This window comes from Trichechus manatus, unplaced genomic scaffold (assembly GCF_000243295.1).
Source record: "Trichechus manatus latirostris isolate Lorelei unplaced genomic scaffold, TriManLat1.0 scaffold00046, whole genome shotgun sequence".
In the NCBI taxonomy this organism is placed as follows: Eukaryota; Metazoa; Chordata; class Mammalia; order Sirenia; family Trichechidae; genus Trichechus; species Trichechus manatus.
This window is the reverse complement of record NW_004443982.1, coordinates 13,123,265-13,149,076: the sequence shown is the minus strand read 5'-3', so window position 1 is coordinate 13,149,076 and position 25,812 is coordinate 13,123,265. Positions and strand designations below refer to the sequence as shown.

Sequence of the window (25,812 nt, the reverse complement as noted above, 5' to 3'; positions counted from 1 at the left end):
TGCCCCTCACATCCCCTGAATGTATCTTGCACTTTTTAATGTTTTTGCCTATGCTTGCTCATCCTGTACTTCCCACATGGAGTACGTGTCCCTCTTCAATCCCACCAACGTGTGCAGCCTTTCCTGGAGCTCTGGCCTAGAGTGAGCTCTCATGCTCCTCTTCAGTCTTCCCGAGCCCTTACTTCTGTACTCTCATGTGGTGCTTATCATGTGCGATGTGTGGCTGCTTTAAAGTTATCTTTCTGTGTTTTTAAGTTATTATTAATACCATTTGAAAATCCACTGCAGAGCCTGGCTATGCCTTTCTCTCTCTAATAGACTGGGAAGTTTAGTACAATAGCAGACTGTTCACACCTTTTTCTAGCGAACACCTTTTCTACTCACCATTCACTAAGGTGAAGTGAAGAGAGATAAGGGCACATTCAAAAAATACGTTTCTTGCACATCAATGTTCATTTGCAGAATTATTCACAACAGCCAAAAGGTAGAAACAACCCAAGTGTCTATCAACAGATGAATGGATAAACAAACAAACAAACAAAAAACCAAACCCGTTGCCATCGCGTCAATTCAGACTCATAGCGATCCTATAGGACAGGGTAGAACTGCCCCACAGGGTTTCCAAGGAGCGGCTGGTGGATTCAAACTGCCAACCTTTTGGTTAGCAGCCATAGCTCTTAACCACTGCGCCACCAGGGCTCCATATATATATACAATGGAATATTATTCAGCCATAAAGAGAAATGAAGTTCTGATACATGCCACAAGATGGATGAACCTTGAAAACATTATGCTGAGTGAAACAAGTCAACAAGAGAGGACAAATACCATATGATCCCACTAACATAAAATATCTAGAATAGGCAAAAGCATAGAGATAAAAGTTTATCAGTGGTTACTAGGGATGGGGGGAAGGGAGAATGGGGAGTTATTGCTTAAGGGCTACTGGGTTTCTGTTTGGGGTGATTAAAAACTTTTGGAAATAGTGGTGATAATTGTACAACATGGTGAATGTAATTAATGTCACTGACTTGTACCATTAAAAATGATTGAATGGCAAATTTATTGTATTATATTTCTGTAACAATAAAATTAGACAAAGTATATTGTTGAAATTATAATTTCTGATAACTTTTTAAACAGATCAGATGAAATCCTAAGATTAAAAATAAAGTCTATTGCAGTATCTCTTAACAGAAAATATGTAAACAATAACAAAATCCCAAGGAATTATAAATGAGAGAAAAGAATGAAAGTAATATTTTTCTGGGTTAAATAGTCCCACCTAACACTAATAGTAATGTGATATGAATTCAGAAAAATTTCTGTAACAATGTGCCTAGCACTATAATGAAGTATTTGATTCAGAATCTCTTGTGCACACTAGATGCTGAATACACACTTAACTAACGTATTGATTGAGTCTTCCAAAATTCAAATTGATTAGCCTGATATAAATATCTTTTTCATCTTTTATTATAGTCAACATACTTTATGGTCTACATATCAAGGCTACAAAGGGTGTGAAAAGAGTTCAACCTTCTACAAGCAAAGTACAATCTTATCTGGCCTGGTCCCTTTTGTTTTGTTGGAATGAATATTCAAGGAAGCATCATTAATTCAGATGGATGAAGGTGTTAAATAGGTATAATTTAACAATCATAAGACATTCACATATTACTTGATCTATTTACTCAATCAAATTCCTTTTTGATATGAAATGACTGGATAGGAAATTTTTCTTTTGGTTTTACAAAAAAAAAAAATTTCCATTGACTTTTTTTTTCTTTTTAAAATACAAAGCAACAGTATTATGACTTTGTGTACTCTTCATTACAAGGATTTACATCATCTCATTTCTTCATTTTGCAATTATTCAAGAGTTTTTCACATTTAAAACATAGCTTAAACTTTCACCATTGCTAAATTAATAGCAGTTTCATCCAGGAAAATGATTTACAAATATACATGGACAAGTATTTAACTATAACATAAGCCTGCTCTTAACAGCAAGATAACATTCTCATTGCATTCTTCCATCTTCAGATGACACATAAGCAGTGAAGGTAAGTTGTACTTCAGACACGACACATGACACTGAGCTCAAACAGCCTTCTGGAATTTTTCATTTAAGTTATTGGCATTGTTTTGTCTTGCTGGTGCCAGAAATCCATTACATATTAAGCTCAGGTTGTTTAGAACAAGAACTATAATTACTGGAAGCGACAAGGGTTTCCAAAAATAAATACGCTATTAGCCAAGATAAGCTTTGATAATGAAAGCCACTGTAAATATGTACTGTTTAATGCTAAAACATTTTCTAAAGAATCTTAAAAATGACTAATATGGCTGCCATTTTCATTATTATTTTCCACTTAAGCTAGCTTCCAATGAACAAAAGATCCCCAGTATGGAGAAATTGAGAAAGGCAAAGGAGAAATAACTATACCCTTAAATTTTTCATTTTTGGTGGCAGAAAAACTAAGGATGTATCTACAAACAATTTACCTACTCTTTTCTGTCTTGTGGACTGTCTATGAGAAATCAGGAATAGCTAGAACTGCATATGCCAAGTGAGAAATAACTGGAACTGAGTATCAGAGGAAAAAATGCATATTTGAGAGGTAATATTCTTAATGAGAATCAAGATCTACTGGAATCTCAACATTGTTCTGTAATATTATTCTATGTCATTACTATTAAGATATATTATTAATCTATATTTTAATATAGCTTATTATTTTACATAATCTCTGGGGAACATTCATTCATTCTTTAAATCATTAGCTAATATTTATTGAGCATCTAATATGTGCAAGGCACCTTCTAGGTGCTAGACAGAGGTGAACCAACAGCCAAAAATTCCTATACTTCTGCAGCTTATATTTTGTGGGTAGACAGACAATAAGCAGATAAATAAGAGTATAAGCAAGGTTGTGTCATCTGCATATTGCAGGTTGTTAATGAGTCTTCCTCGAATCCCGATGCTCCGTTCTTCTTCATATGGTCCAGCTTCTCAGATTATTTGCTCAGCATATAAATTGAGTAAGTACAGTGAAAGGATACAACCTTGACCTACACCTTTCCTGATTTTAAACCACATAATATCCCCATGTTCTGTTCCAACAACCACCTCTTAGTCTACGTACAGGTTCCACCTGAGCACAATTAAGTGTTCTGAAATTTCCATTCTTTACAATGTTACCCGTTATGATCCACACAGTCGAATGTCTTTGCATAGTCAATAAAACACAGATAAACATTTTTCTGGTATTCTCTGCTTTCAGCCAAGATCCATCTGACATCAGCAATGATATCCCTTCTGAATCTGGTTTGAATTTCTGGAAGTTCCCTGTTGACGTACTGCTACAACCGTTTTTGAATGATCTTCAGCAAAATTTTACTTGTGTGTGACACTAATGATATTGCTCAATAATTTCCAAATTATGTTGGATCATCTTTCTTTGGAATGGGCACAAATATGGGTCTCTTCCAGTCAGTTGGCCAGGCAGCTGTCTTCCAAATTTCTTAGCATAGACAAGTGAGCAGTTCCAGCGTTGCATATGTTTGTTGAAACTTCTCAATTGGTATTCCGTCAAGTCCTGGAGCCTTGTTTTTCCTCCAATGCTTTCAGTGCAGCTTGGACTTCTTCCTTCAATACCATTGGTTCTTGATCATATGCTACCTCCTAAAATGGCTGAACAGTGACCAATTCTTTTTGGTACAGTGACTGTGTGCTTTTTCCATCTTCTTTTGATGTTTCCTACGTTGTTTAATACTTTCCTGGTAGAATCCTTCAATATTACAACTCAAGGCTTGAATTTTTTCTTCAGTTCTTTCAGCTTGAGAAATGCTGAGCATGTTCTTCCGTTTTGGTTTTCTAACTCCAGGTCTTTGCACATGTCATTATAATCCTTTCTTTGTCTTCTTGAGCTGCCCTTTGAAATCTTCTGTTCAGCTCTTCATTTCTTCCTTTTGCTTTAACTACTCTATGTTCAAGAGCAAGTTTCAGAGCCTCTTCTGACATCCATTTTGGTCTTTTCTTTCTTTCCTGTCTTTTTAATGAACTTCTGCTTTCTTCATGTATGAAGTCCTTGATGTCATCCCACAACTCGTCTGGTCTTCAGTCATTAGTGTTCAATGCATCAAATCTATTTTTGAGAGGGTCTCTAAATTCAGGTGGGATATACTCAAGGTTGTACTTTGGCTCTCGTGGACTTGTTTTAATTTTCTTCAGCTTCAACTTCAACTGGCTTATGAGCAATTGATGGTCTGTTCTGCAATCGGTCCCTGACCTTGTTCTGACTGATCATACAGAGCTTCTCCGTTGTCTCTTTCCACAGATGTAGTCGATTTCATTCCTGTGTATTCCATCTGGCAAAGTTCATGTGTATAGTTACCATTCGTGTTGCTGAAAAAAGGTATTTCCAATGAATAGGTCGTTGGTCTTGCAAAATTCTATCATGCGATCTCTGGCGTCATTTCTATCACCAAGGCCATATTTTGCAACTACCGTTCTTTCTTGTTTCCAACTTTTGCATTCCAATCATCAGTAATTATCAATGTATCTTGATTGCATGTTTGATCAATTTCAGACTGCAAAAGTTGGTAAAAATCTTCAATTTCTTCATTTTTGGCATTAGTGGTTGGTGCATAAATTTGAATAATAATCATATTAACTGGTCTTCCTTGTAGGCATAGGGATATTTTCCTATCACTGACAATATTGTACATCAGGATAGATCTTGAAATGTTCTTTTTGACAATGAATGTGATGCCATTCCTCTTCAATTTGTCATTATATATACATGAATAATACATTTCAGCATGTTAGATCCAACAGAGATAGGAAACTGATGCTGCAGCTAAGGGTAAAATTGCTGAAGCAATGTTCTTGAGTAAGTGAAAAAGAAGAGATCTAGTGTACAAATGAAAGGGTTTTGGTAGGCTGGATTAAAATCCTGGTTCCACCATTGACAACTTCTGCAACTTAGGGGGCAAGATTCTTAATCTCTCTGAGCCTTAGTTTTTTTTTTAACCTCTAAAGTGAGAATTTCCTGGAATTACTGAACTGTATGTCTTAATCAAACAGTACTATTTCATTAAAGTCCCAAGGTACAATTTTCCTTAGTACTCACTGGCAAGACACGATATAAAAAGAATTTTTAAAATCTGCCTTTTTCCTAAAACAGTAAATCCATACTTAGTATCTACTGAAATAAACGCAATGCTATACAGCACACACACACATACACACACACACACACACGCACACAAAATGAAGATAATTTTTTATTATAACCTGGTACTATTTCAGTTGTCAGTGTTGTACATCTTTGGAACACATGTTTATAGAGAATGAACAGGCCTTCCTCCCTGATGTATTCTGTCTTAATCCATGTTTGTACTCTCTGTCTGATAGCTGAATGTCACTCGAACAGTATATCTTGTACTCTGATGTTTATAGATGACGGGCAGAAATCTCAAATAAGAAAGATGAAGAAAATTGTAATAAAAAATGCTCAGGAAAAAAAGAAAAGGTGGTTCCTATCATTGGAAGTGTTCAAACATAGTACAGATGGCCACCTGTGAGCTTATGTACCTTAAGCCATGGGTGATTCAGTGCTTCATAAACAGTGATTCTTTCAGCGGGATCCAGCATCAGCATACGACGTACTAGGTCTTTGGCACTTTCAGAGATATGGCTCCACTGCCTTGGATTCATCTGAAGAGGAGGAAAGAAAAATTACGTAGTTATCTTCAGCAAGAAGTTAGTATTTACTATTATTTACTATATCTACATTGTTTTAATGTGAATAAAATTCTCAGAGCAAAGAACAGAAATCTGATTCCAAAGACTTGCTTTCAAAGGAAAAAGTGGAAAAACGCAATTCTTTTTTTCCTTGTTATTACGTGAGAGATTCTGCATCATTAAAAATTCCTTACATATGTTCTTGTTGTTATGTAAATTATAATATTTTAATAACTGAAGAATAGAATGTTCATAATTGCAGTTTCTACTTTTAAATCATCAGCAAAGAGACCAAAAAAAAAAAAAATACTCTGATCCAGAAAGGACTAAAATAAAATTTAAAAATTTTAAAGAATATTTTTTGTTTTAAAAATCAGATTAGCAGTAATTGTGAATCTATGCAAAGTTATTAATAGGATATTTTGGTCACTGTATATTGAGTTCAGTATTCAGAAAAAATATATATTACCATAAACTCCATACCCAAACCTATTGCCATCGAGTCAATTCTGACTCATGGTGACTCTATAGGTCAGAGGTAGAATTGCCCCATAGGGTTTCCACAGCTGTAATTTTTACGAAGCAGACTGCCACATCTTTCTCCCGTGGAGCAGCTGGTGGGTTCGAACTGTCAAGTTTTGGTTAGCAGCCGAGTGCTTAACCACTGCACCACCAGGGCTCCAAATTCACATGTATATTGTCCTCAGTGAAGTTACTTTTGTCCCATTTTAAAAGCATGAGACAACTAAGACACAGAGCAAACTGACTAAAGCCAAACAAAAAAATTGTAAATTGTTCAAAAGACACAGGACTTGTGAGAAAGGCTGTGGATCTGACAGGAAATAGCTGGGGAAGGGGAGAAGGGGTATATCTGAGACCAGGAACCAGAAAAACCAAGCTTAGGGCTTGGAGTTGGAAAGGCAAGTGGGGATAGGATAGAGTAGGGTCTCATTCTCTATCCAACATCAGGAAGTGGCTTGATGAGGTGAGCTTATGTGAACTGCCTGGTGCTAGGAGCCTTAGGCAACGCCATGGCCTGTCAGAGACCTATGTTACCTTCTAAGGGAGAAAGATGGAGAATAAACTCCACAACAATTTAAAATCAAATTAAATCACAACTTGCATCATGGTACACATGAGTCATTACAATTTGGCCAAAGCCTTTCATTAAACACTAAGCTCTGGCTAATGTGAGGCTTTGTACTTATAGATAGGTAGTGAAAAATGTCTTTTGGTTAGGGATAGCTCTTAAAATCGGAGGGTTTTCCACTTTTTTATTCTAATAGGCAGAATCCCAAGCAATAGACACTTCTTCTTGTCAAATCCCATTAAAATGAATGTCCTGAGACTGCTTAAATGTTGTCATCCTATTGAAATTGTGATACATTGACCAGTTTGAAATAAGTAATTAGATGGGCTTGGCTAGCCTTGCTCCTGCTTGCTCATCCTAGAGTTGATTTGCCCTTCATAGTCTGAACGATTTTTCCTTGGAAAGGAGTTGAGAAATCATCTGAAAGTGGTAGTAAGATTTCTGAAGTGAGTAGAGGTTTAGAAAGTTTATTCCTCTGCTCTTTTTACGAGGGTGTCCAATATAGGGTTTTCTCTTCCTTTGGCTGAGAAGAGTAGCTGAAATTAAGTTGGGAGGTTGAGTATATAAGGGGGAACAAAACAGGGCCACAAAATAGTCTCATGTGTTTGAATATCATGGCAGCCTAGAATTCCACTGTGTAACACTGATATAAGATTACATTGCATCTTTTATATACTTCGGGAAACATATATATTTTTGTCCTTTATAAAAAGTTAGTTAAAATTAAATGTTAGTACATATTCCAGTTAAAGAGTATTCTCTGACATCTATCTTAAAAGATCAGGTAAACTAGCAAATGAGAATAAAAAATTAAATTAAAATCACTTAAGACCCATAGTAGTATATAAACTATGACCAATTAAATGTACTACATTGAAAAGTATCATCAAAATTTTCTTGAAAATATCCACAGAGATCAAGGATTTTGTTAATACTTCTCTTGTTAAGAACCACCAGGGTGATGAAATGATATTTTTGAGATCAGCTTTAAAATAATCTAGTAGTGTGTGGAATATAGATAAAACAAGACTGGCTATCTGTTGACAAGTGTTGAAGCTGGGGGTTCAATATAGTATTATCTCTACTTTTTTGTTTGAAAATTTCCATAATAAAAAATTAAAAATAAAAGCTGACAGAATCATATCACAGTCTATGGAAGAAAAAAAGTCCATCGGGTTTATCACTGATGGCAGAGCTGGATCTGTACTTCAAACTAAGCTGCTTTTCGTAAGGAAAGCCATGAATGTAAGTGAGACGTTAGGTTACACAAGTAGAAGAGTAAATAAGAAATTAACCTCAAAACTTCCAGCCACCAGATACAGAAATTGTAATATAGCTGCCACCATCCGACTTACTAAAATACTAAGAATAGAAAAAATTTAAAATAATTTAATTTTAGACATGTGTGGACAGTCCAGATTTCTTACCAAGAAACAAAAATAATTATTCAATGCTTTAAAAATAGACAAAATCAAATACCAAGACTCTTGGAATAAAGCACGTTGCCTTGGAAACCAGGAAATTAGCAACTGAACAAACACAAAGGAATAATTCTATTATTAGCAAATGCTTATAACTCAAAAAGGCAAATGGAAGATTTTATCACATGGCACCTACGTTGTAAGTTGCTGTGAGGATCAAATGAATCAATATATGTAAAGTGTTAGAACAGTTCCTGGCACCTAGTAAGTACTATATATGAATTAGCTATCATGATTACTATTATTATTATGCTGATGCATTAATTAATTGTTTGTTTTCATGTGTTAGTTATCTGTGATTTCCCTTGGAAAAATTCAACCAGAAAGCCAGGACCATGCATTCCTGATAGCCTCTCACACTTTCCAGGAATTGTAGGGTGATTACTTACAAGCAGTTTCCTGAGACATTTGATTACCCCATTGTCCAACTGACTCTAAGAAAAGCAGAGGAACCTATACTTAAAATATCTCTTTCTGTTAAGACTTTTGGCATAATCTTAATCCAAACAAAATTTTTAAAAATGCATTTATAAACTGATAGTGTCACTGACAAAGCATCACTACACCAAAGGAATTAAAAAAAAAAAGTATAAACCATTCTCATCTCCACAAGCTTCAGCTGTGGCTTAAAAAAAGGAGGCTGCAACTCTGAAAATACTTTATGTTCTCCTTCCCCTCAACCCGTTTTCTTAATTTTTTTTCCAAGTCCAATATAAAATTCTAACAGTACTGGGGACTTAAAAATAAAACTTTAGAGGCCTCACAGTTTTGGAGTCTTGTGTATATAAAATTGTGTTTCGTTTTATGTTGCCAGTCAGTCAGGGCCAAAACTGAAAGTGATTCTGTTGAATAGGAAGTAGAGGTTTCTGTGATAAAGTGAGTAAAAAGAATTTTCCCAGCATAAACTGCCCTGATAACCAGATACACATTACCCCATGCTTCCCACATATAGCAACATATTCCCTGTCAGCCATACATAAGGGCAAAAAACTATCACAAGAAGCTGGAGTAGTGGAATCAATTATAAGCTTACTTATTTCCAAGAAGTCCTTAGGTCACTTTAATATAGCCATTCATAATGCCAGTAATTATAGCTTAAAAGTTGTCATTTTAACCATTTTTAAGTGTTTAATTGTGTGGCATTAATTACATTCACAATGTTGGGTAACCATCACCACTATCTATTTCCAAAATTTTTCATCACCCCAAACAGAAACCCTCTACCCACTAAGCAGGCTTTTAAGTTTTTTAATAATTTAAGTAATCATTTATTAATCACAAGTCTGTGACTAGTACATGGCATTTCCAATCCACAGTAGCTAAAGAATATGAATAATGAAGAATGGCTCTAAATTATATTATGACATGCTGTGATGATATTGGCATTTCAGTTTATTCTGGAATGTAAATGGCAAATTAGTAAGCCGTGCTGATTGACTACATAAAATACAATACCATGTGTGAAAAAGCAAAACAAGTAAAGGCTATTAGAGAGTAAATTTAAAATTAAGATAAACAATGACTAAAACTAACTGGAGCAAATTTCCATTTTAACTTTACAAATTAAGCAAAAAGCTTTAAAAATGAAGGTCTTTTCTCAAATTACACAAGGAAGGGCCATAGAAGTTCATTTTGTAACTTAACCTGAATGAATGGGTTTGGTTACCAGACAGCTAATGGATACTTTCAAATCTGGGTTCAAGTCTGTCACAAACAGCTCACCCATGGTAAAACAAAGTACAGGTCAAATTCTATCTCAGTCCAGATTCTTTCACTGAACTAGAGTTTAGCTCTGTGAATGTCTTACAGTCTGAGGGCCCAGGACTCATAAGCTGTGAACTTGCATTTAGGGAAAGGTGACACACACATCTACTCTCTGGCTTTTCTACTGTACTAAAGAGGACTAGGGTGTATATTTTCAAGTCTAAAGACAAAGTTGGAATCCAAAGAACTAGTATAGACTTTAGATGCAGCACAGAAGGAAGGAAAAGTGAGAAGCAAGGCAATGGTTGCTATGAAGACAGCCTTCTTTCTCGACCATCTGCATGACAGTTTAGCTGGTAGCAACTCAGAAATTTAGTACTTGAGGTCTACGCTGCCTAACAAGGCTCCTACATCAATGACATAAGAAAAGAACATTTCTCTGACTGGGTATCCATGTGACAGTCAAACAGTAAGCAATCCAAAGATAGATAACAACTTTAAAAACCATTTTTCAGAAAAATAAAAAATTTTTTTCAGAATAATTTAATCTGAATGGCAAAATAAAACACTCATAATACATTACCTTATATTTTCCTTTAATAATGCCTTCAAACAATCTTTCCTTGGTTCCATAAAAAGGCAAACAACCACTTAGTAGAATAAAAAGGATCACGCCACAACCCCAGACATCTACAGGTTTTCCATAAGGCTCTCTTTTGACCACTTCTGGGGCCATAAAATGAGGTGTTCCAACGCGTCCTACATTTAAAACAACATTAAGATAAAATATCTACATAAAATGGCTTTTTCACTTGAAAACTAAACATAATAAAACAATAAAAAACTGAATGAAAAGTTTAACAATATAAATATCTTCTCACCACCTCTCAACTCCCCCATAAAATCAAGTTCACAGAAGGAAAAAAATATTGAAAATACTGAGCCCAGGATAGGTACTTTGTTTTCTAACACTCATAGTCCCTATTGAATTCAGCAGAGTACACAATAGGTATTTATATATTTCTTGCTTTATGAAGTAGTTTAAAATTTCTAATTTTTCACATATTTGAAGATCACTAAAAATATGGAACAAAGGCAGGTGGAACAGTCAGCAGGCAGAGTCTGTGACTGCCCAGGAAAGAGTTGGGGAAGGCCCGCCTTGGGCAAGGGCAGAGGCATAGGCATGGAGAGGAGGGGACAGAAGTGAGAAAGAATTTGTAGAAAAAAGATTACTTTTGCGTTCCAAGAGGAAATTCCCAAACTAAAGCAAATGCTGACAACTTTCATTTGAAATACAAATTTGAATCTGAAATCCTGTTAAGCTGATTTTATGAGTCGACCGTAGCAATTAACAATAGTTAATAATTTGTTACAATAGGATTTTTTTAGCCTCCTAATGTTAAAATTTGCAGAGAATGAAAGCAAATATATGATATAAACCAAAACAAAATTATGAAGCTCTTCCTATTCGACCCTCATTACCCTCTGTCTTCTTCAAAGAGTTTTTCTTTTTCCTCTGTCAAAACTAGGTTTCAGGAAGGAATCTGATTATCAGTGATTTGCAGATTAGTAACTATTTTTATCCCAGTATCCCAAAAGGATTCTTTTCTTCTACTGTGGAATGAAAGGCTTGTACCCTGTAGAGAAATTATTGTGGGAGGGGACACTGCCCACCAAACTTGGCAGCTCTTCTAGCTGTATGCAGGCCCAGCAGGCCCCCCTGTCATTCATATCATACCGAGTCCAGGATAATTTTTACTTTGAAGATTACACAATACTTTATCTAGAACTCGGAATTGTGGTTCAGAGTTAAAAGAGACCTTAGAGACCCTCTAGTTCAGCTAGAGAGAACATATCATAAAGTCCTGTTAGTGATTATCAAACTCGGTTGGGACAGAGAACGATAAAGCATCTCAGCCTGTGTACTGGAGATGTTCTTTTGCTGCAGATCATTATAGTTCTCCCCCCTCCCACCACACCCCCGTTTCCCTCTCCTACAATAGAAGAGATGCTCAGGCCAAGTTAAAGTTCAGGGTTCAGAGAATGAAAATATTTGCATTTAAAATGCACAACATAGCCCTGAAAACTCTGTACTGGTTAGAATGACCTGGCCAGAGAAATATTTTTACTTCTGTATTGCCCCATTTTGCTTCCTCAAGTAACATAAAGAAGCTGAAACAATGAGAGCTAAGCCTCCTACTTCATTAACAGCCTGAACAAGGAGCCCCACTAGAGAATTACCTTCTGATGGATAGGAGCTGGCAGGAGTAGGGAAAAGCAAGGCAAGAGCTCCGAGTACCAGCTAGGGGTAGGGCTACCTGCTTGTTCAGATGATTCCTTGAAACCCAACTGGATTCCTACCATTTTCCACACAAGAAGGGCCAAGCAACTCAAAATGGGAGGCTCACTCTGGGAAAGGCCAGAGCCACCATGGCCAGTCCCAGCCATTCAAAAGAGGTTTTCCCCATTTATCTGGATTGAAGACTGATTACTTTTTACTAGAGAATTAGTGTTCATTTTAGGGGGAAGATACATGTTTTGTTGTTCAAGAATTGGAACTGTATGGTAGAAAGAACATTCAGGAACGATCTTTTTACTTCTTGTGGATTGGTAGAATGTGAAAAAAACTGGAGTTAATCTTTAACATAAACCCACCTCCCCAAAATGTTACTACTTTTTCTTCTTTGTGACCACTTAACTTTTATGACTTTAATCACAAAATTTTAAGAACAGGAAACCAATTACCAAACAATATTAAATGTCACTGTTTATGAGATTCTTCAGATACACACTTACATATTTAAATGTTAGATTTTGATACTGTAATAAACCCTTATTATGTAGAACCTCAGGGAGGAAGTTCTGAATAGCTACAATTTCAATACTTTAGGACTTGAATCTTTACACACTCAAATCTTTTTACTTTAATTATTTTGGATGACTATCTTTATATAATTTTCTGACCTCTTTTACACGGGATGCTATACATAATTTAACCTTTTCTTGATGACTCAGAGTTATCATTTTGAATATCAATTAAATAACTATGCTATAGAACAGAAAACACCCTCAGGAACTTCGGAGCTATACAAAGGCTGATTTCTTCGGTATTAAAATGTGGCTGTGTTTTCCAACTTTTGGAGTCTGCTTAACATTTATTTTTTCTTTCAGGTTTTCATTTCTTTTCTCTTACTATGCTTGCCCCAGCCCCAGCTTCTCCTAATTTGTTGCTTATAATCTGCTATTAACTGGAAACCGATTAGCAATCAGATTCTTTCATTTAGTAGCATTTCCTAAGAACTTTCTAGATCCTAGACACTGTGGTAAGTGCTGTGGACATACAGAAGGATAGCCATGGTCCCCCTTGCCCTCACAAAGCTCACAGTCTTTGATACGATTATAATCCCTTGAATCAAACGCCACATGGAGGTATGTAGCCCAGATAATTATGGCAATATGGAAGAGAAGGAATAGGGCTACCTCATTCAGTATGGCAAAGAATGGCCTGCTTTTAAGTGGAGATGATTCTTAGCTTAGCCTTCAAGAAGAACAGGAGTTAACCAGATAGACAAAGTGGTGAAAGGCCTTACAACCAGAGTGCAAGTACAAGGCATGAAGGATCAACGGATCTTTAAAACTGTACTGGAGCAGGTCAGTCTCAGGAGTGTCTTCAGAGACCCACTCACTTGAGAGCACCACAAATAGGTTTTAAGGGTAGGAATAGTCTTGCTGCTGTTATAATTATTTTCTAGGTTCTTAGTTGTATTCTGGATAAGTGAGTTTTCCAAATAGCAGAGTATCAGATAGAAGAAGTGTAAATATACTTAAATATTCTATGTAAATAAATAAGTAAATAATCTTTGCTACTATATGGAACATAGAAAGGAGAGAATTCCTTTCTACTTGGAGGACGGGGTGATTAAAGATTCCAAATGACAGGAAAATGGCTTTCTGTTGTAAAGCTAATAAATATTAGTAACACCATGGGCAAAATTTCAAAAGTACCTTAAACAACAGGAAAGTTTTCTCTAAGATAAATCATTTCTCCTTTACTACCTTATGTTGTAGTTTTAAAGACATTATAATACTCAAAGGAGTTATTTCAAGACTATAAGGAAAGATATGCTTAAAAAAATGACAACAATTTGACCATCAAAAAGTATTTTCAATTCTAGAAGCCCTAAGAAAAATAATTTTGAATAACCGACACATTGCAGATTCAAAATTAGCTTTAAAAATACAGATTTTGTGGAAAGGTTCATAGACTTTAGGAAAACAGATTAACATGGAGAAAATGTCCAGGTAAATCTAATAAATTTATTTTTTACCCTTCAATCGAAATGCACAATGAAAATATGAAGTCCATGACATTTTGAATACTAATGGATACAGATGCAGACCAACAAAAACAAGTCATTATGTATAGGCAGTATATAACATATAAAAGGAATTTTCATTTTATCCATCAACCTTGGGGATGTTATCATCAGAAATTATTTGTTATAATTATATAGTCTTAACACAGGAGTGATACGGATTTGAGAGTTAGTTTAATAGAAACATTTGTTTAAAAAAGAAAACAAACCTAAGATTTTTAGTTGATTACAAGATTAATATACAGCCAGCAGAGTTATGTGATTGTCCAAGAAGCTAATATAAATTTGGTGAGCCTGATAGAAATGTAAGACTCAGAACAAAAGAAGAGATAGCCCCATGCTATTATATACCTGTATTTATGGTGTTTGGAACCTGGGTTGTGCAGTGGGTAAGAGCTCGGCTGCTAACCAAAAGGTCAGCAGTTCGAATCCACCAGCCACTCCTTAGAAACCCTATGGGGCAGCTCAACTCTGTCATATAGGGTCGCTGTAAGTAGAAATCGACTTGATGGCAACAGGTTTTGTTTTGTTTTTTTGTTTTAGGGGGGCATGATAGCTATCTTCAAACACCTAAATGGCTAGTATGTGGAAGGGTTAAAATTGTTCTCTGTGGCTCAAAAAGTCAGAAATAGGGCCACTGGGTGGAGGTTACAGGAAGACAGCTTTCTGTTCAATGCAAGGATGAACTTTTCAATACTTAATTTCTAAAAATGGAATGAACTGTCCTGGGATATAGTGAATTCTTTGCCATTTGAGGAATTAAACTAGAACTCAACCTTTTTTTGGGAATTTTATGGGAGAATTAAATCATTAGTTATAAGATTGGAGACATTAAGGTCCCTTTGAATCCTGAGATTCAATGATTCTATGATTAAACTATGCTTTATCTGACCCTTTGGTTCTCCAATCCTTACCAAAAGTTTTCAATTAGGAAAAAAAAAATAGCATTCTTCGAAACTGTATTCAACCTGCAGTTTCTTATATATTCAAAATAATTAAGTGGAAGAGAACGTAAAACTATAAGAGAATTTAAATGTAATTTTAGAGAGCACTGTGGTGAGATAATGATTTAAAGAATAGAACTATGACCCATGGTTCCTTTTACAGAAGATGGTCTGTGTTAATACTGCTTTGATGATTTAGTTATATGGATTAAGTTATATGAAATAATCTTGGTAACAGATTGTTATTTTGATATTTATCATTTGTCAGGTATTTGCATTTAATATTAGTATTCTTGAAAGATGACGTGTTAAAAGGTTCTGTTATTTTCTATAATTTTCCTCTTTGTAAAGACTGGCGGTACTTAGATAAAAAGAGAAGGGAATGACTAAAAGACTGATAGTTTGTAGAATGGAGAACAGAGTGATTTTGCAAAACTAAGAACTAGAACTAAAAACAGAGCAGTATTATGAGCTGGAGTCTATGAAAATAAATAAATAAAAACCCAAATACTTGAATCTATAATTAGCATCCACCTCTGCACACTGGTGAAGAAAGTTTCTATTTCTTCTTCTTCTTCTTCCTTTTTTTTTTGTGGCATAGGAATTTTCTAATTATGTGCTGATTAACTAATAATAAAATCAGCCTGCATTCACATCTGCTTGCTCTTCCCCAATGCACACAGATTAATGGTTTAAGAAGGATTATTTGACAAATGAAAGAGAAAAACAGTATGAAATTAAAAATTAGCTCCAGATATAAACTATAAAGTGGCTAATCCACACATTTTAGATTTGACTTCTTTGTTTGGCTGACTCAATTATAAGTATCATTTTCTTCAAACACCGTTTTAATATCTGAATATAAGGCATCTTCTTTGGTAAGTTTCTGGAATTCAAAGAGTAAAGAAGACAGAGTCTCTATTCTTAAAGGACTAGCTATGACTACAGAGTTATCAAATTTAAAACTAAATCTAAATGATGGCTCTTTTTTGGGGGGTGGGTACAGTGGAAAACAGTATGAAATACTGAGGCTGGGCTAATATTTAGTTTGAACGTTTTATACCAGCCTAAAAATGACCAGGTTTTGAAGTAAATTTTTAAAAAAGTAGTCTTACCTCCAGCTACAAGTCCAGACTCCCCTAATTGAATAGCTACCCCAAAGCCACCAAGTTTAACAGGTGCCGAGTTTTCCTTTGAGGCGAGGAGAACACAGTGTGGCTGAAAAGGAAAACAAACGAACAAACAAAAAACAAACCCAGAGATAAGGATTAATTGAAGATGAACAATTCAATTTACACAAAACTGAGTAACGTGACAATATACTAACACATTAGAAACAACTTTTGGATTAATTTGGATGCTTGAATTATTTGCCCTACTCTCACTTCTGACTAATTTCTCCAAAGACTTACTTGTTCTTCCCAGTATTTTTCAGGAATTATTGGCTTCCTAGATTAGGGTATGGTGCTAAGAATTACTCAGAAAGCATGGAAGTTCGAGAAAGACAGATGCATTCTCTGTCTTTTCATGCAATGTTCTGTTTCTTCGACTGACATTCTAGATTGATTTAAAGAAAACTATTTTTTTGTATTTCCTGCCAAAATGTTTCTTGAAACCTCTGACTTTATCCACTCTAACTTGGCCCTTAGAGGATGCTGATGGCCCTTTCTTTTTCAACTCTCCCAACTCCCTCCTCTTTCTTTTCTTTATTCATTCCACCCTATGTGAGAGGAGTACTAAAATAGATGGATCAGACAGATTTATCGATTTTAATTGAGCCTTGTTCCCAGAGAATTCAATGCTCTACCTGGGCATGCCTTTTCTCTCCGTGGCAGTGGTAGGTGAGAAAGTGGGAAAGGAGACCACTTAGCCTGGCTCTAAACCAAAAAACAAACAAACAACCCAAACCAGTTGCTATCGAGTTGATTCCAACTCCTGGCAACCCCATTTATTGCAGAGTAGAACTGTGCTCCATAGGGTTTTCAATGGCTGTGAAATTTTGGAAGTAGATCGCCAGAACTTTCTTCTGAGGCATCTCTGGGTATGTCAGAACTGCCACGCACTCAATTGTTTATGCCATCCAGGGACTCTGGGCCTGCCCTAATCCAGGCCAAAGACGTCCTCCATGAGAAGTAGCCTGCTTGACCAGGGCTCCCTAAATATCACAACCTTCATGGCAACAATGAGAGTTTCTTTGTAGAACCTTGTCCTCTACATCTGTCTCTTTCTGGGACCTTGCTGGGGTTGGTGTCAGGAAAGGATTTAATTGTGAGGACCTTCGGTCAAATGCTATCAAATACTATCCTCCTCAATATGACTATAATTATATATCGCTCTCAAAATATGGGTTTGTAAAAAAGACAAGTCTTTTCAGGAATGGAAGATAAAAAGTATTTTTTATTCTCTCCTATACTTGCTCAAAGGAGCCCTGGTGGTACAGTGGTTAAGTGCTCAGCTGGCTGCTAACTGAAAAGTTGGCGGTTTGAACCCACCCAGCCGCTCCAGGGGAGAAAACTGTGGCAATCTGCTTCTGTAAAGATTATAGCCTTGGAAACACAAGGAGCAGTTCTACTCTGTCCTACAGGGTTGCTATGAGTTAGAATCGACTCGATGACAATGGATTTGGGTTTACATCTGCCCACTCATAAAATGGCATGGTTTTAGTTCAGGTTAGCCTCCATGATACCAAAATACCCATTGCTTTCGAGTTACTCCTTTTGTCCAAAGAAGTTTAAAGACTTTTACAACAAAAGCCAGCACAAGGAAAGATGAGCCTCAAATTTAAGCGTGTGTGTGAGTGAGAGAAAGAGAGAAGAGAGGGAAACCTAGTGTATATGAATGAACAGGAAGCAAACAGCAACATGATGCAAAGCAGCCAGAGAGTCTGTTGAGGAGCACGCAAACCTCTAAAGAAATCAGCTGATGAAGACTGCTTGTCAGTGAGAACTTTAAGTTGGTTCAAGTAGAGATCGATGACAACAGACCTGAATAAGAAAGCAATACCCCAGCACATTCTAGCATGGACATAGCAAGTGAACAAGCCTAGAGTGAGACACATGATGCAGAAGCAGAAAAATATAAACTAGACCCCAACAGGGTCTCTTGGCCATGCCTACAGAAATGATTTTATCACCTTCTTAGAAAGGAGAAGTGGAGGCTTGAATCAGAACTTCAAAGTATATCCTTTACAGTCTGTTGAATATATTTATGTATAAGTTAATATTACACTGAAATTTATGTAATTCTCATCAGAGTGTGGATTTGGTCATTCTCAATAAATCCTTAAGTTAGAGAAGTCGTAAAATTTGAACTTAAGATAGAAAATAAACAAATGAATACCAATCAATATCATGTAAAACCAGGCAGTATTAAGTGCTGTGAAGTAAAATTAAGCTGGTAAGGAGGACAGTGTTACAGCTTTGGGGACTAGGGAACTTCTGTTTTAGTTAGGAAGGTCTGGGAAGGCCTCTCTGATGGGGTAATATCTGAAAAGAGAGTAGAATGAAGTGAAAGAGTGGGCCATGTGGAAGTAACTTTCAGGTGGGAGGACAGGAAATACAAAGGTCTGAAGGCATGAGGAGGGCTGGTATGTTTGGGGAATTACAAGGAAGCCAGTGTGTCTGAAAAGGAATGAGGAAGGGGAAGAGTTGTGGGGCATGTGATTCGAGAGATGATTATCAAAGGCCTTATTGTCTAGGGCCTTGAAGCCATGATCAGAACTCTGGATCTTATGCTGAGCGAGATGGTAAACTACTGGAAAGTTTTAAGCAGGGGAGCAGTATAATCAGATTTAGGTTTTGAATGAATCATTTTGGCTGCCGTGTGGATACTATATTGTAGGGGTACAAGAGTGGAAGAAAGGAGACCAGTTAGGAGGCCATTGCAATTGTTTAGGCAAGAGAAGATAGCGAGTTGGACTAAACTACAGTGACAGAAGCAGAGATGGCAAGTAGTAGTTAAATTCATGATATATTTTGAAGGTAAGTGGATAGAAATCGCTGTTGGATTGGATATGGGGTATGAGAGAAAGAAGTATGACAACTAGGTTTTTGTTCTGAGCAGGTGAATGAAAATGAAGACGCCACTTAGTGAAATGGGGAACATTCGGGGAGGAGATTGTATGGGGGATCAAGAATTTGGTTTCATATATATTGAGTGTGAGATTTTATCAGATAAGGAGGTACAGGGGCTGGGATTGGAGATATAACTTTAGGAATCAAAAACATTTAGATGGTATTTACCAACAAGGTAATGAATGAAATCGCTTAGGGAATGAGTACTCACAAAGAAAAGAGGTCAATAATTGAGCCCTGGGACATGCCAATATTTGAGGTCAGGAAGATGAGAATAATCTAGCAAAGGAAACAATGCCTAGACAGTGAAGCAGGAGGAAAATCAACAGAGTTTGGTGTGCTAAAGCAACTAAAGAAACTTTTTCAAGAAGGAATGATTATTAGTGTTCAATGCTACTGAGGTCATTTAAGATGAGAAGTAAGAACTGACCATCAGATCTGGCAACTTGGAAGTCACTGGTGACTTTGATAAGAGCAGTTCTGATGGTATGATAGTGATAAAAATCCTCATTGGACCAAGCTGAAGAGAGAACAGGAAGAGATGATATGGTAATAGGAAGTATAAACAACTTCTAAAGTTTTACTGTACTCAGAATGGGGAAATGGGGTGTAGCTAGAAGAGAATGTGAAGCCAAGGAAATTTCTTTTAACCTTATAACATTTACCAGAGGAGAAAACAGACGAATAAATCCCATTTACTTATCACTCTGCATTAACGATTGCTGACATTCTGCCATTCCTGCTCATCTATCCCCAACAATTTATTTTTTTGCTGAAGCATTTTAAAATAAATCATATAATTTCACCTGTGAATAGTTTAGGATTTCTAACAGAGAAGGACTTAAAAAATAACCATAATATCATTTTCATACCCAATAAAATTAACTTTAATCTTTAATATCATCTAATACCCAGTCCACATTCAATTTTCCTTGACTGTCTCAAAATGTCTTTTTATAGTTGGTTAGTTCAAAATGGGATCCAAGGTCCATACGCTGCATTTGAGTGTTAAGTCTCAAGCCTCTCCTACTCTGTAACAGATCACCCTCCTGTACCTTTTTTTTTAACGTTCATGCCATTGGTTTAAGACATACTAGGTAATTTTCCCAGTGGAATCTCCCAGAATCTGGACTTGGTTAATGCTAATGGTACCCTCAGGGTGTCATTTAATATATTCCTTAATCTCCTATATTTCCTGTAAATTGGTAGTTAGATCTAGAAGCTTGATTAGATTCAGATTCAATTTTAGTTTTTGGTAATAATACTTGATAGGTAGTATATCCACTGTAGCACACCAGGAAGAACATAATGTCTGATTGTCCTGCTTATAATGACAGGACTGATCAGTGGGTCAGGTGTTGTCCGCCTCGTCCATCATTATAAGGCTCTACACATCAACTTTTCACTCAATGATTTTAGCAGCACTGATGCCTAGATCCATAATTAAGGGTTGCAAAATGGAGATTTTCCTCAACATTTTATTATAAGAAATATCAAACATATAAAAAATTGAAATAATTGTATAGCAAACAGCCATATATCCATGATCTAGATTCTACAATTAACATTTTGCTACATTTATCACATACCTATCTACTCATTCCTCTATCCAACTAGCAAGGATGGCGAGATTACATCTCACGTAATTTGGACATGTTATCAGGAGAGATCAATCAGTCCCTGGAGAAGGACATCATGCTTGGTAAAGTAGAGAGTCAGCAAAAAAGAGGAAGACCCTCAAGGAGATGGATTGACACAGTAGCTGCAACAATGGGTTCAACCATAACAATGATTGTGAGGATGGCGCAGGACCAGACAGTGTTTCATTCTGTTGTACATAGGGTCGCTATGAGTTGGAACTGACTTGATGGCACCTAACAACAATAGCATCCAACTAGCGATCCATCTTATTTTTTTCATGTACTTCAAAATAAGTTGTAACCATCAATATTTTTCACCCCTATACTTCAGCATACAAATCATTAAATAGAGTTTAATATTTGTTTACATCTTTCTAAAGGTAAATGCTTAAAATTGTGTGTCAACTTGGTTGGGCCATGATTCTCAGTGTTTTTATGTGATCACTCCCATGATTGAATCTGCTGTGAGTGGCCAATCAGCTGAAAGGGAGTTTCCTTGGGGGTGTGGCTTGCATCTGAATATAAGCAGACGTTCTGGCTTCTTGCTTGTTCTGGATCCTGCGGCTGCCTCCTGTTTGTCTGACCTCCGGTTCTTGGGACTTGAGCTATCAGCTTATCTGCCGATCTTGGGATCTGTCAATCTTCACAGCCTGTGAGTGGAGCCCTGCTCTCCGACCTGCCGATCTTGGTTTTGCCAGCCCCTGCAGCTACGTGAATCAGGAGAAGCCTTGCGGTCTTGCCTGCCAATCTTGGGATTTGTCGATATTTACAGCCTGTGAGCAAGAGCGCTGCTTTCCGACCTGCTGATCTTAGGTTCACCAGCCCCTGTTGCTACGTGACTTGAGAGAAGCCTCTATTCTGATCCACGGACTTGGGACGTTCCAGCCTCTACAATCATGTGAGCTATTTCTTTGATATAAATCTCTCTATGTATATAGTTATATGCTTTACTGGTTTTGCTTCTCTAGAGAACCCAGCCTAAGACACTGTGAAATACACAAATCTTAACAGTACCACTGAAGAGTTTTGACAAATGCACATATCTATGTAACCCAAATTCCTATCAAGATATTATTGTCATCCCAGAAAGCTCACTCATCTCCTTCCCATTCAACAACCCCCATCCACCAGTGCAAACCACTATTCTGATATTTTTTACACCACAGGTTTGTCTGTATTAGAACTTCATATAAATGAACCCAAACAGTTGCACTCTTTTATGCAAGGCTTCTTTCACTCAGCATAATGTTTCTGAGAGTCACCCATGTTGTTGCAATTCGTAGTTTATTCCTTTTTATTGCGAGAAGCATTCCATTGTATGCATATACCACAGTTTGTCCATTCTCTGGCTGACAGACATTTGGTTGTTTCCAGTTTTTGGATATTATGAACAAAGCTGCTATGAACTATTTCCAGAAAAATGAGTTGGTTTCTCGGCAACCTCGAAAGGTGACCAATAATGAAGGACTTTTTTTGGTATTACCATGAATTTGTAGATTTATATATATTTGATGTGTTTTAATCAATTGCAGCCTTTATTTATTTATTTGATGCTCAAACTGTCCCAATTTTGGCCAGTGGAAGCCCTTTTAAGTCAGCTCTTATGTCCTTTTGTAAGACTCTAGACTTTGCTTTCAAGCACAAAATGTTCCAGGCTCATCTTGTTCATTTCCTGTCCCACATCTGGAATTAGTCATTTCTCCAAGCAGCCCCAACGCTTTTTGGTAGGAAGAAGTATTTAAATGAACAATCTGGGTACCAGGCATATTATTACTACTGGCTTATCATTGCTTCTCAGACTTTTCAGTGCACACAACTAAAGAATATGTATTTTTTAGAAGGAGAAAAATAAATCAGGAATTCATACTGATGCTTTTTCCTATTTGATTATAGGGTCTTTACTTTTTTGATTTTGTAAAGTAATCTTGGTACCTAATGACATTAACATAATTACTCATTTGCTTTATCCTACTGTGTGTGTCAAGTTTCAAAATAATAATACCATTACCAGTAACCAGACTACTATAAGCTGTTTAAGGTTTCTTTGTGGTTTTTTTTTTCTTCTTCTTAGAATATATCTCACTAGGTAAGCCCAGTCAAAATACTGTTTTACTGCTGGATAAAGTAAGACTCTGTGAGTCTATGCTGATATAAATAAATAAATGAATGAATGAATGAGGGAGAAGGAGAAGAAAAAGCTTTTCCTTAAGTAGCAAACCAGCTAATAAACATAGAAGAAATGATGGAACTAGAAAGTTATCTTTTGGCAGTTATAATCTTATATATGACTCAAGTAAGAATCATCAAAGGATGTTAACTAGTGGGTGCAAGTTGGAAGAGTAAGAGGATATTTATATAATCTCAAAGTAGCTTCCACAGAACACTTATTAACTACAAAGGGTAACACTGTAATTTTACAGGAGAGAAATTTGGCAGACACTATTGTCAAAGTTACACTGCTAGTAATGGACTAATTGATAGCATGTGCTTCCCGATATGATGCGCTGAGAAGAATTCAGCAACACTTGTGTGGTATTCCTGTCAAAGTATATAAGCAGATCTAATCATAAGGAAGGAGTCCCTGGGTGGTGCAAACAGTTAATGCGCTCAGCTGCTAACCGAAAGGTTGCTGGCTTGAGTCCACCCAGAGGAATCTTGGAAGAAAGGCCTGGCAATCTGCTTCTGAAAAATCAGTCATTGAAATCCTATGCAGCGTAATTCTACTCTGACACACATGGGTTGCCATGAGTCAGAATCAACTCAATGGCAACTGGTTGGTTTGGTAATCATAAGGAAACATCAGACAAACCCAAATTGAAGTATATCCTACTATGTAAATGGCTTGTATTCTTCAAAACTATCCATTTCATAAAACACAAAGAAAAGACTCAGGAAGTATTTCAGATTAAAGAAGACTAAAGAGATATAACAACTAAATACATGATCTTGTTTTTATTTTTGCTTTGTATCATTAGGACAATTGATGAAAATCTGAACAAGGTCAGTAGATTAAATAATAGTATTCTTTCAATATTAATTCCTTGATTTTGATAATTGTACTGTGGTTGTATAATAGAATTCCTTATTTTTAGAAAACAAATGGATAGATGAGTAAAGAGAGTGAGAGACTGAGAAGGATCAAGTAAATGTAGTAAAACATTAACATTTGGAGGACCTGAATGAAGGATATTTGGAATTCTTTGTACTATTCTTGCAAACTTTAAGTCTAAAATTATATTAAAAATATGATTTTAAAGTCACTTAAAATCATTCTTCTTGTGGTTATACTTTCAATTTGTTTCGGAGTGAGGCTCATTTGTTTTAATTTGATTTTTGACTTAATTTGCTCTTTAAATTATATCATTTACATGATTCTAAAGTCAAAAGTAAAAAACAAATACCATTAAGAGAAGTCTAGCTTTTGTTTTCTCTCTCTTCCCATGGGTAACTATTTTTGTTAGTTTTTGGTGTGTCCTTCCATTTTTGGGGGGGTGGAAATAAGAAAATACATACAAATATTCATAAATTTCCCATAACAATATATCCTACAGATGACTCCATAGCAGTACCTAGAGCTATTCAGGGAGTTTTTGTTTTGTGTGCTAATGGGAATGATCCAGTAGAGAGGAAAAACTTGATACTCCAGGAGAGATGGGGTGGGATTTAATGCACAAGTGGAGGGGGTGGACCTAGTGGCAACAGAGAAGGCAGGGCACAGGGCACCTGTAGATGCAGGCAGATGTGGAGGTAGAAAGATGAGGAAGTTCTCTTCTTAATGCTTCTATTTTCTCAGTAAAATAAAAAGTGACCGTCAGCTGGGAGTGGGGAAGGAGAGAGGGTTGACGGTAGTTTGCGAAGACTGAAGGTGTGAAAAAGTCTTTTCAAAGAGTAGGAGAATTGACTAAGGCAGTGATTCTCAAACTTTAGCATCAGAATCACAGATTGCTGGGCCCCACCCCCAGAATTTCTGGTTCATATTCCGTATGAGGTCAAGAACAACGTGATGTTGATACTGCTGGTCTGGCAGCCATGCTTTGAGAACCACTGGACTAAGGAAATATAATGACTGCTAGCAGCACAGGGGACCATTTAAGGTTTGTGGTCATGAATTTGAAGCAAGACCAATCAGCATGACTGTGTTTGTCCCCTGCTGCAGTTCAGGTCTGGACTAAGTGGAAAGCTGGACTGAACCAGGGTTGGGATTTAGATAAAGAGAGGGTAGTGATATCCAAAAACATTATTTCTTCTTTCTTACTTCTACCTTTATACAAACAAAAAGCTTGACACAAACAAAGGAGAAAGACAAATGGTGAGGGGCAGAGGGTACAAAAAGTAGAAAGCTCAGAATGAACAGGAAAAGGCTAGTATAAAGAAAGAACTAGAAAAAGATTATATGGGCTGATTATACTTAAATCTGGTGGTAGCTTTGCTGACTCACACTGAGGAGAAAATAGAAAAAACATGGTCACAACAGAGCCACTAGGGAACTGAAGATTAAAGAAGGATTAGTATTTTGAAAAGGGATGGCTTAGATGTGAAAAATGACTAGCATAATATAGAAAAAAGATATTTATACTAGATTTTATGAAATAAAAGGCTAATAGTTTTACACCTATGTAGTCATTAAAAAAAAAATTCCTGCCAGACCAATACAGTAATCATGCCAGACCAATACAGTAACCACCTTCCTTCTCAGAAGCTCTAGAGGGAAGTAATATTTTTATTCTAGTAACTTAAAAAATTCTAACTCGT

General features: G+C 36.4%; 1 protein-coding gene across 4 annotated transcripts in view; it reads right to left on the bottom strand.

Annotated features, from left to right (window-relative positions):
• The window catches only part of CASK (calcium/calmodulin dependent serine protein kinase), a 419,299-nt gene that overhangs the window by 110,747 nt on the left and 282,740 nt on the right, over positions 1 to 25,812 (bottom strand). For all 4 annotated transcript variants that reach the window (XM_004376921.1, XM_012555680.2, XM_023731908.1 and 1 more), the window contains exons 6-8: positions 16,463 to 16,565; positions 10,611 to 10,786; positions 5,603 to 5,725 (exon numbers count right to left, since the gene is read on the bottom strand). In XM_004376921.1, coding sequence (XP_004376978.1) covers positions 5,603 to 5,725; positions 10,611 to 10,786; positions 16,463 to 16,565 — 402 coding nt within the window. The remainder of the gene's footprint in view (positions 1 to 5,602; positions 5,726 to 10,610; positions 10,787 to 16,462; positions 16,566 to 25,812) is intronic.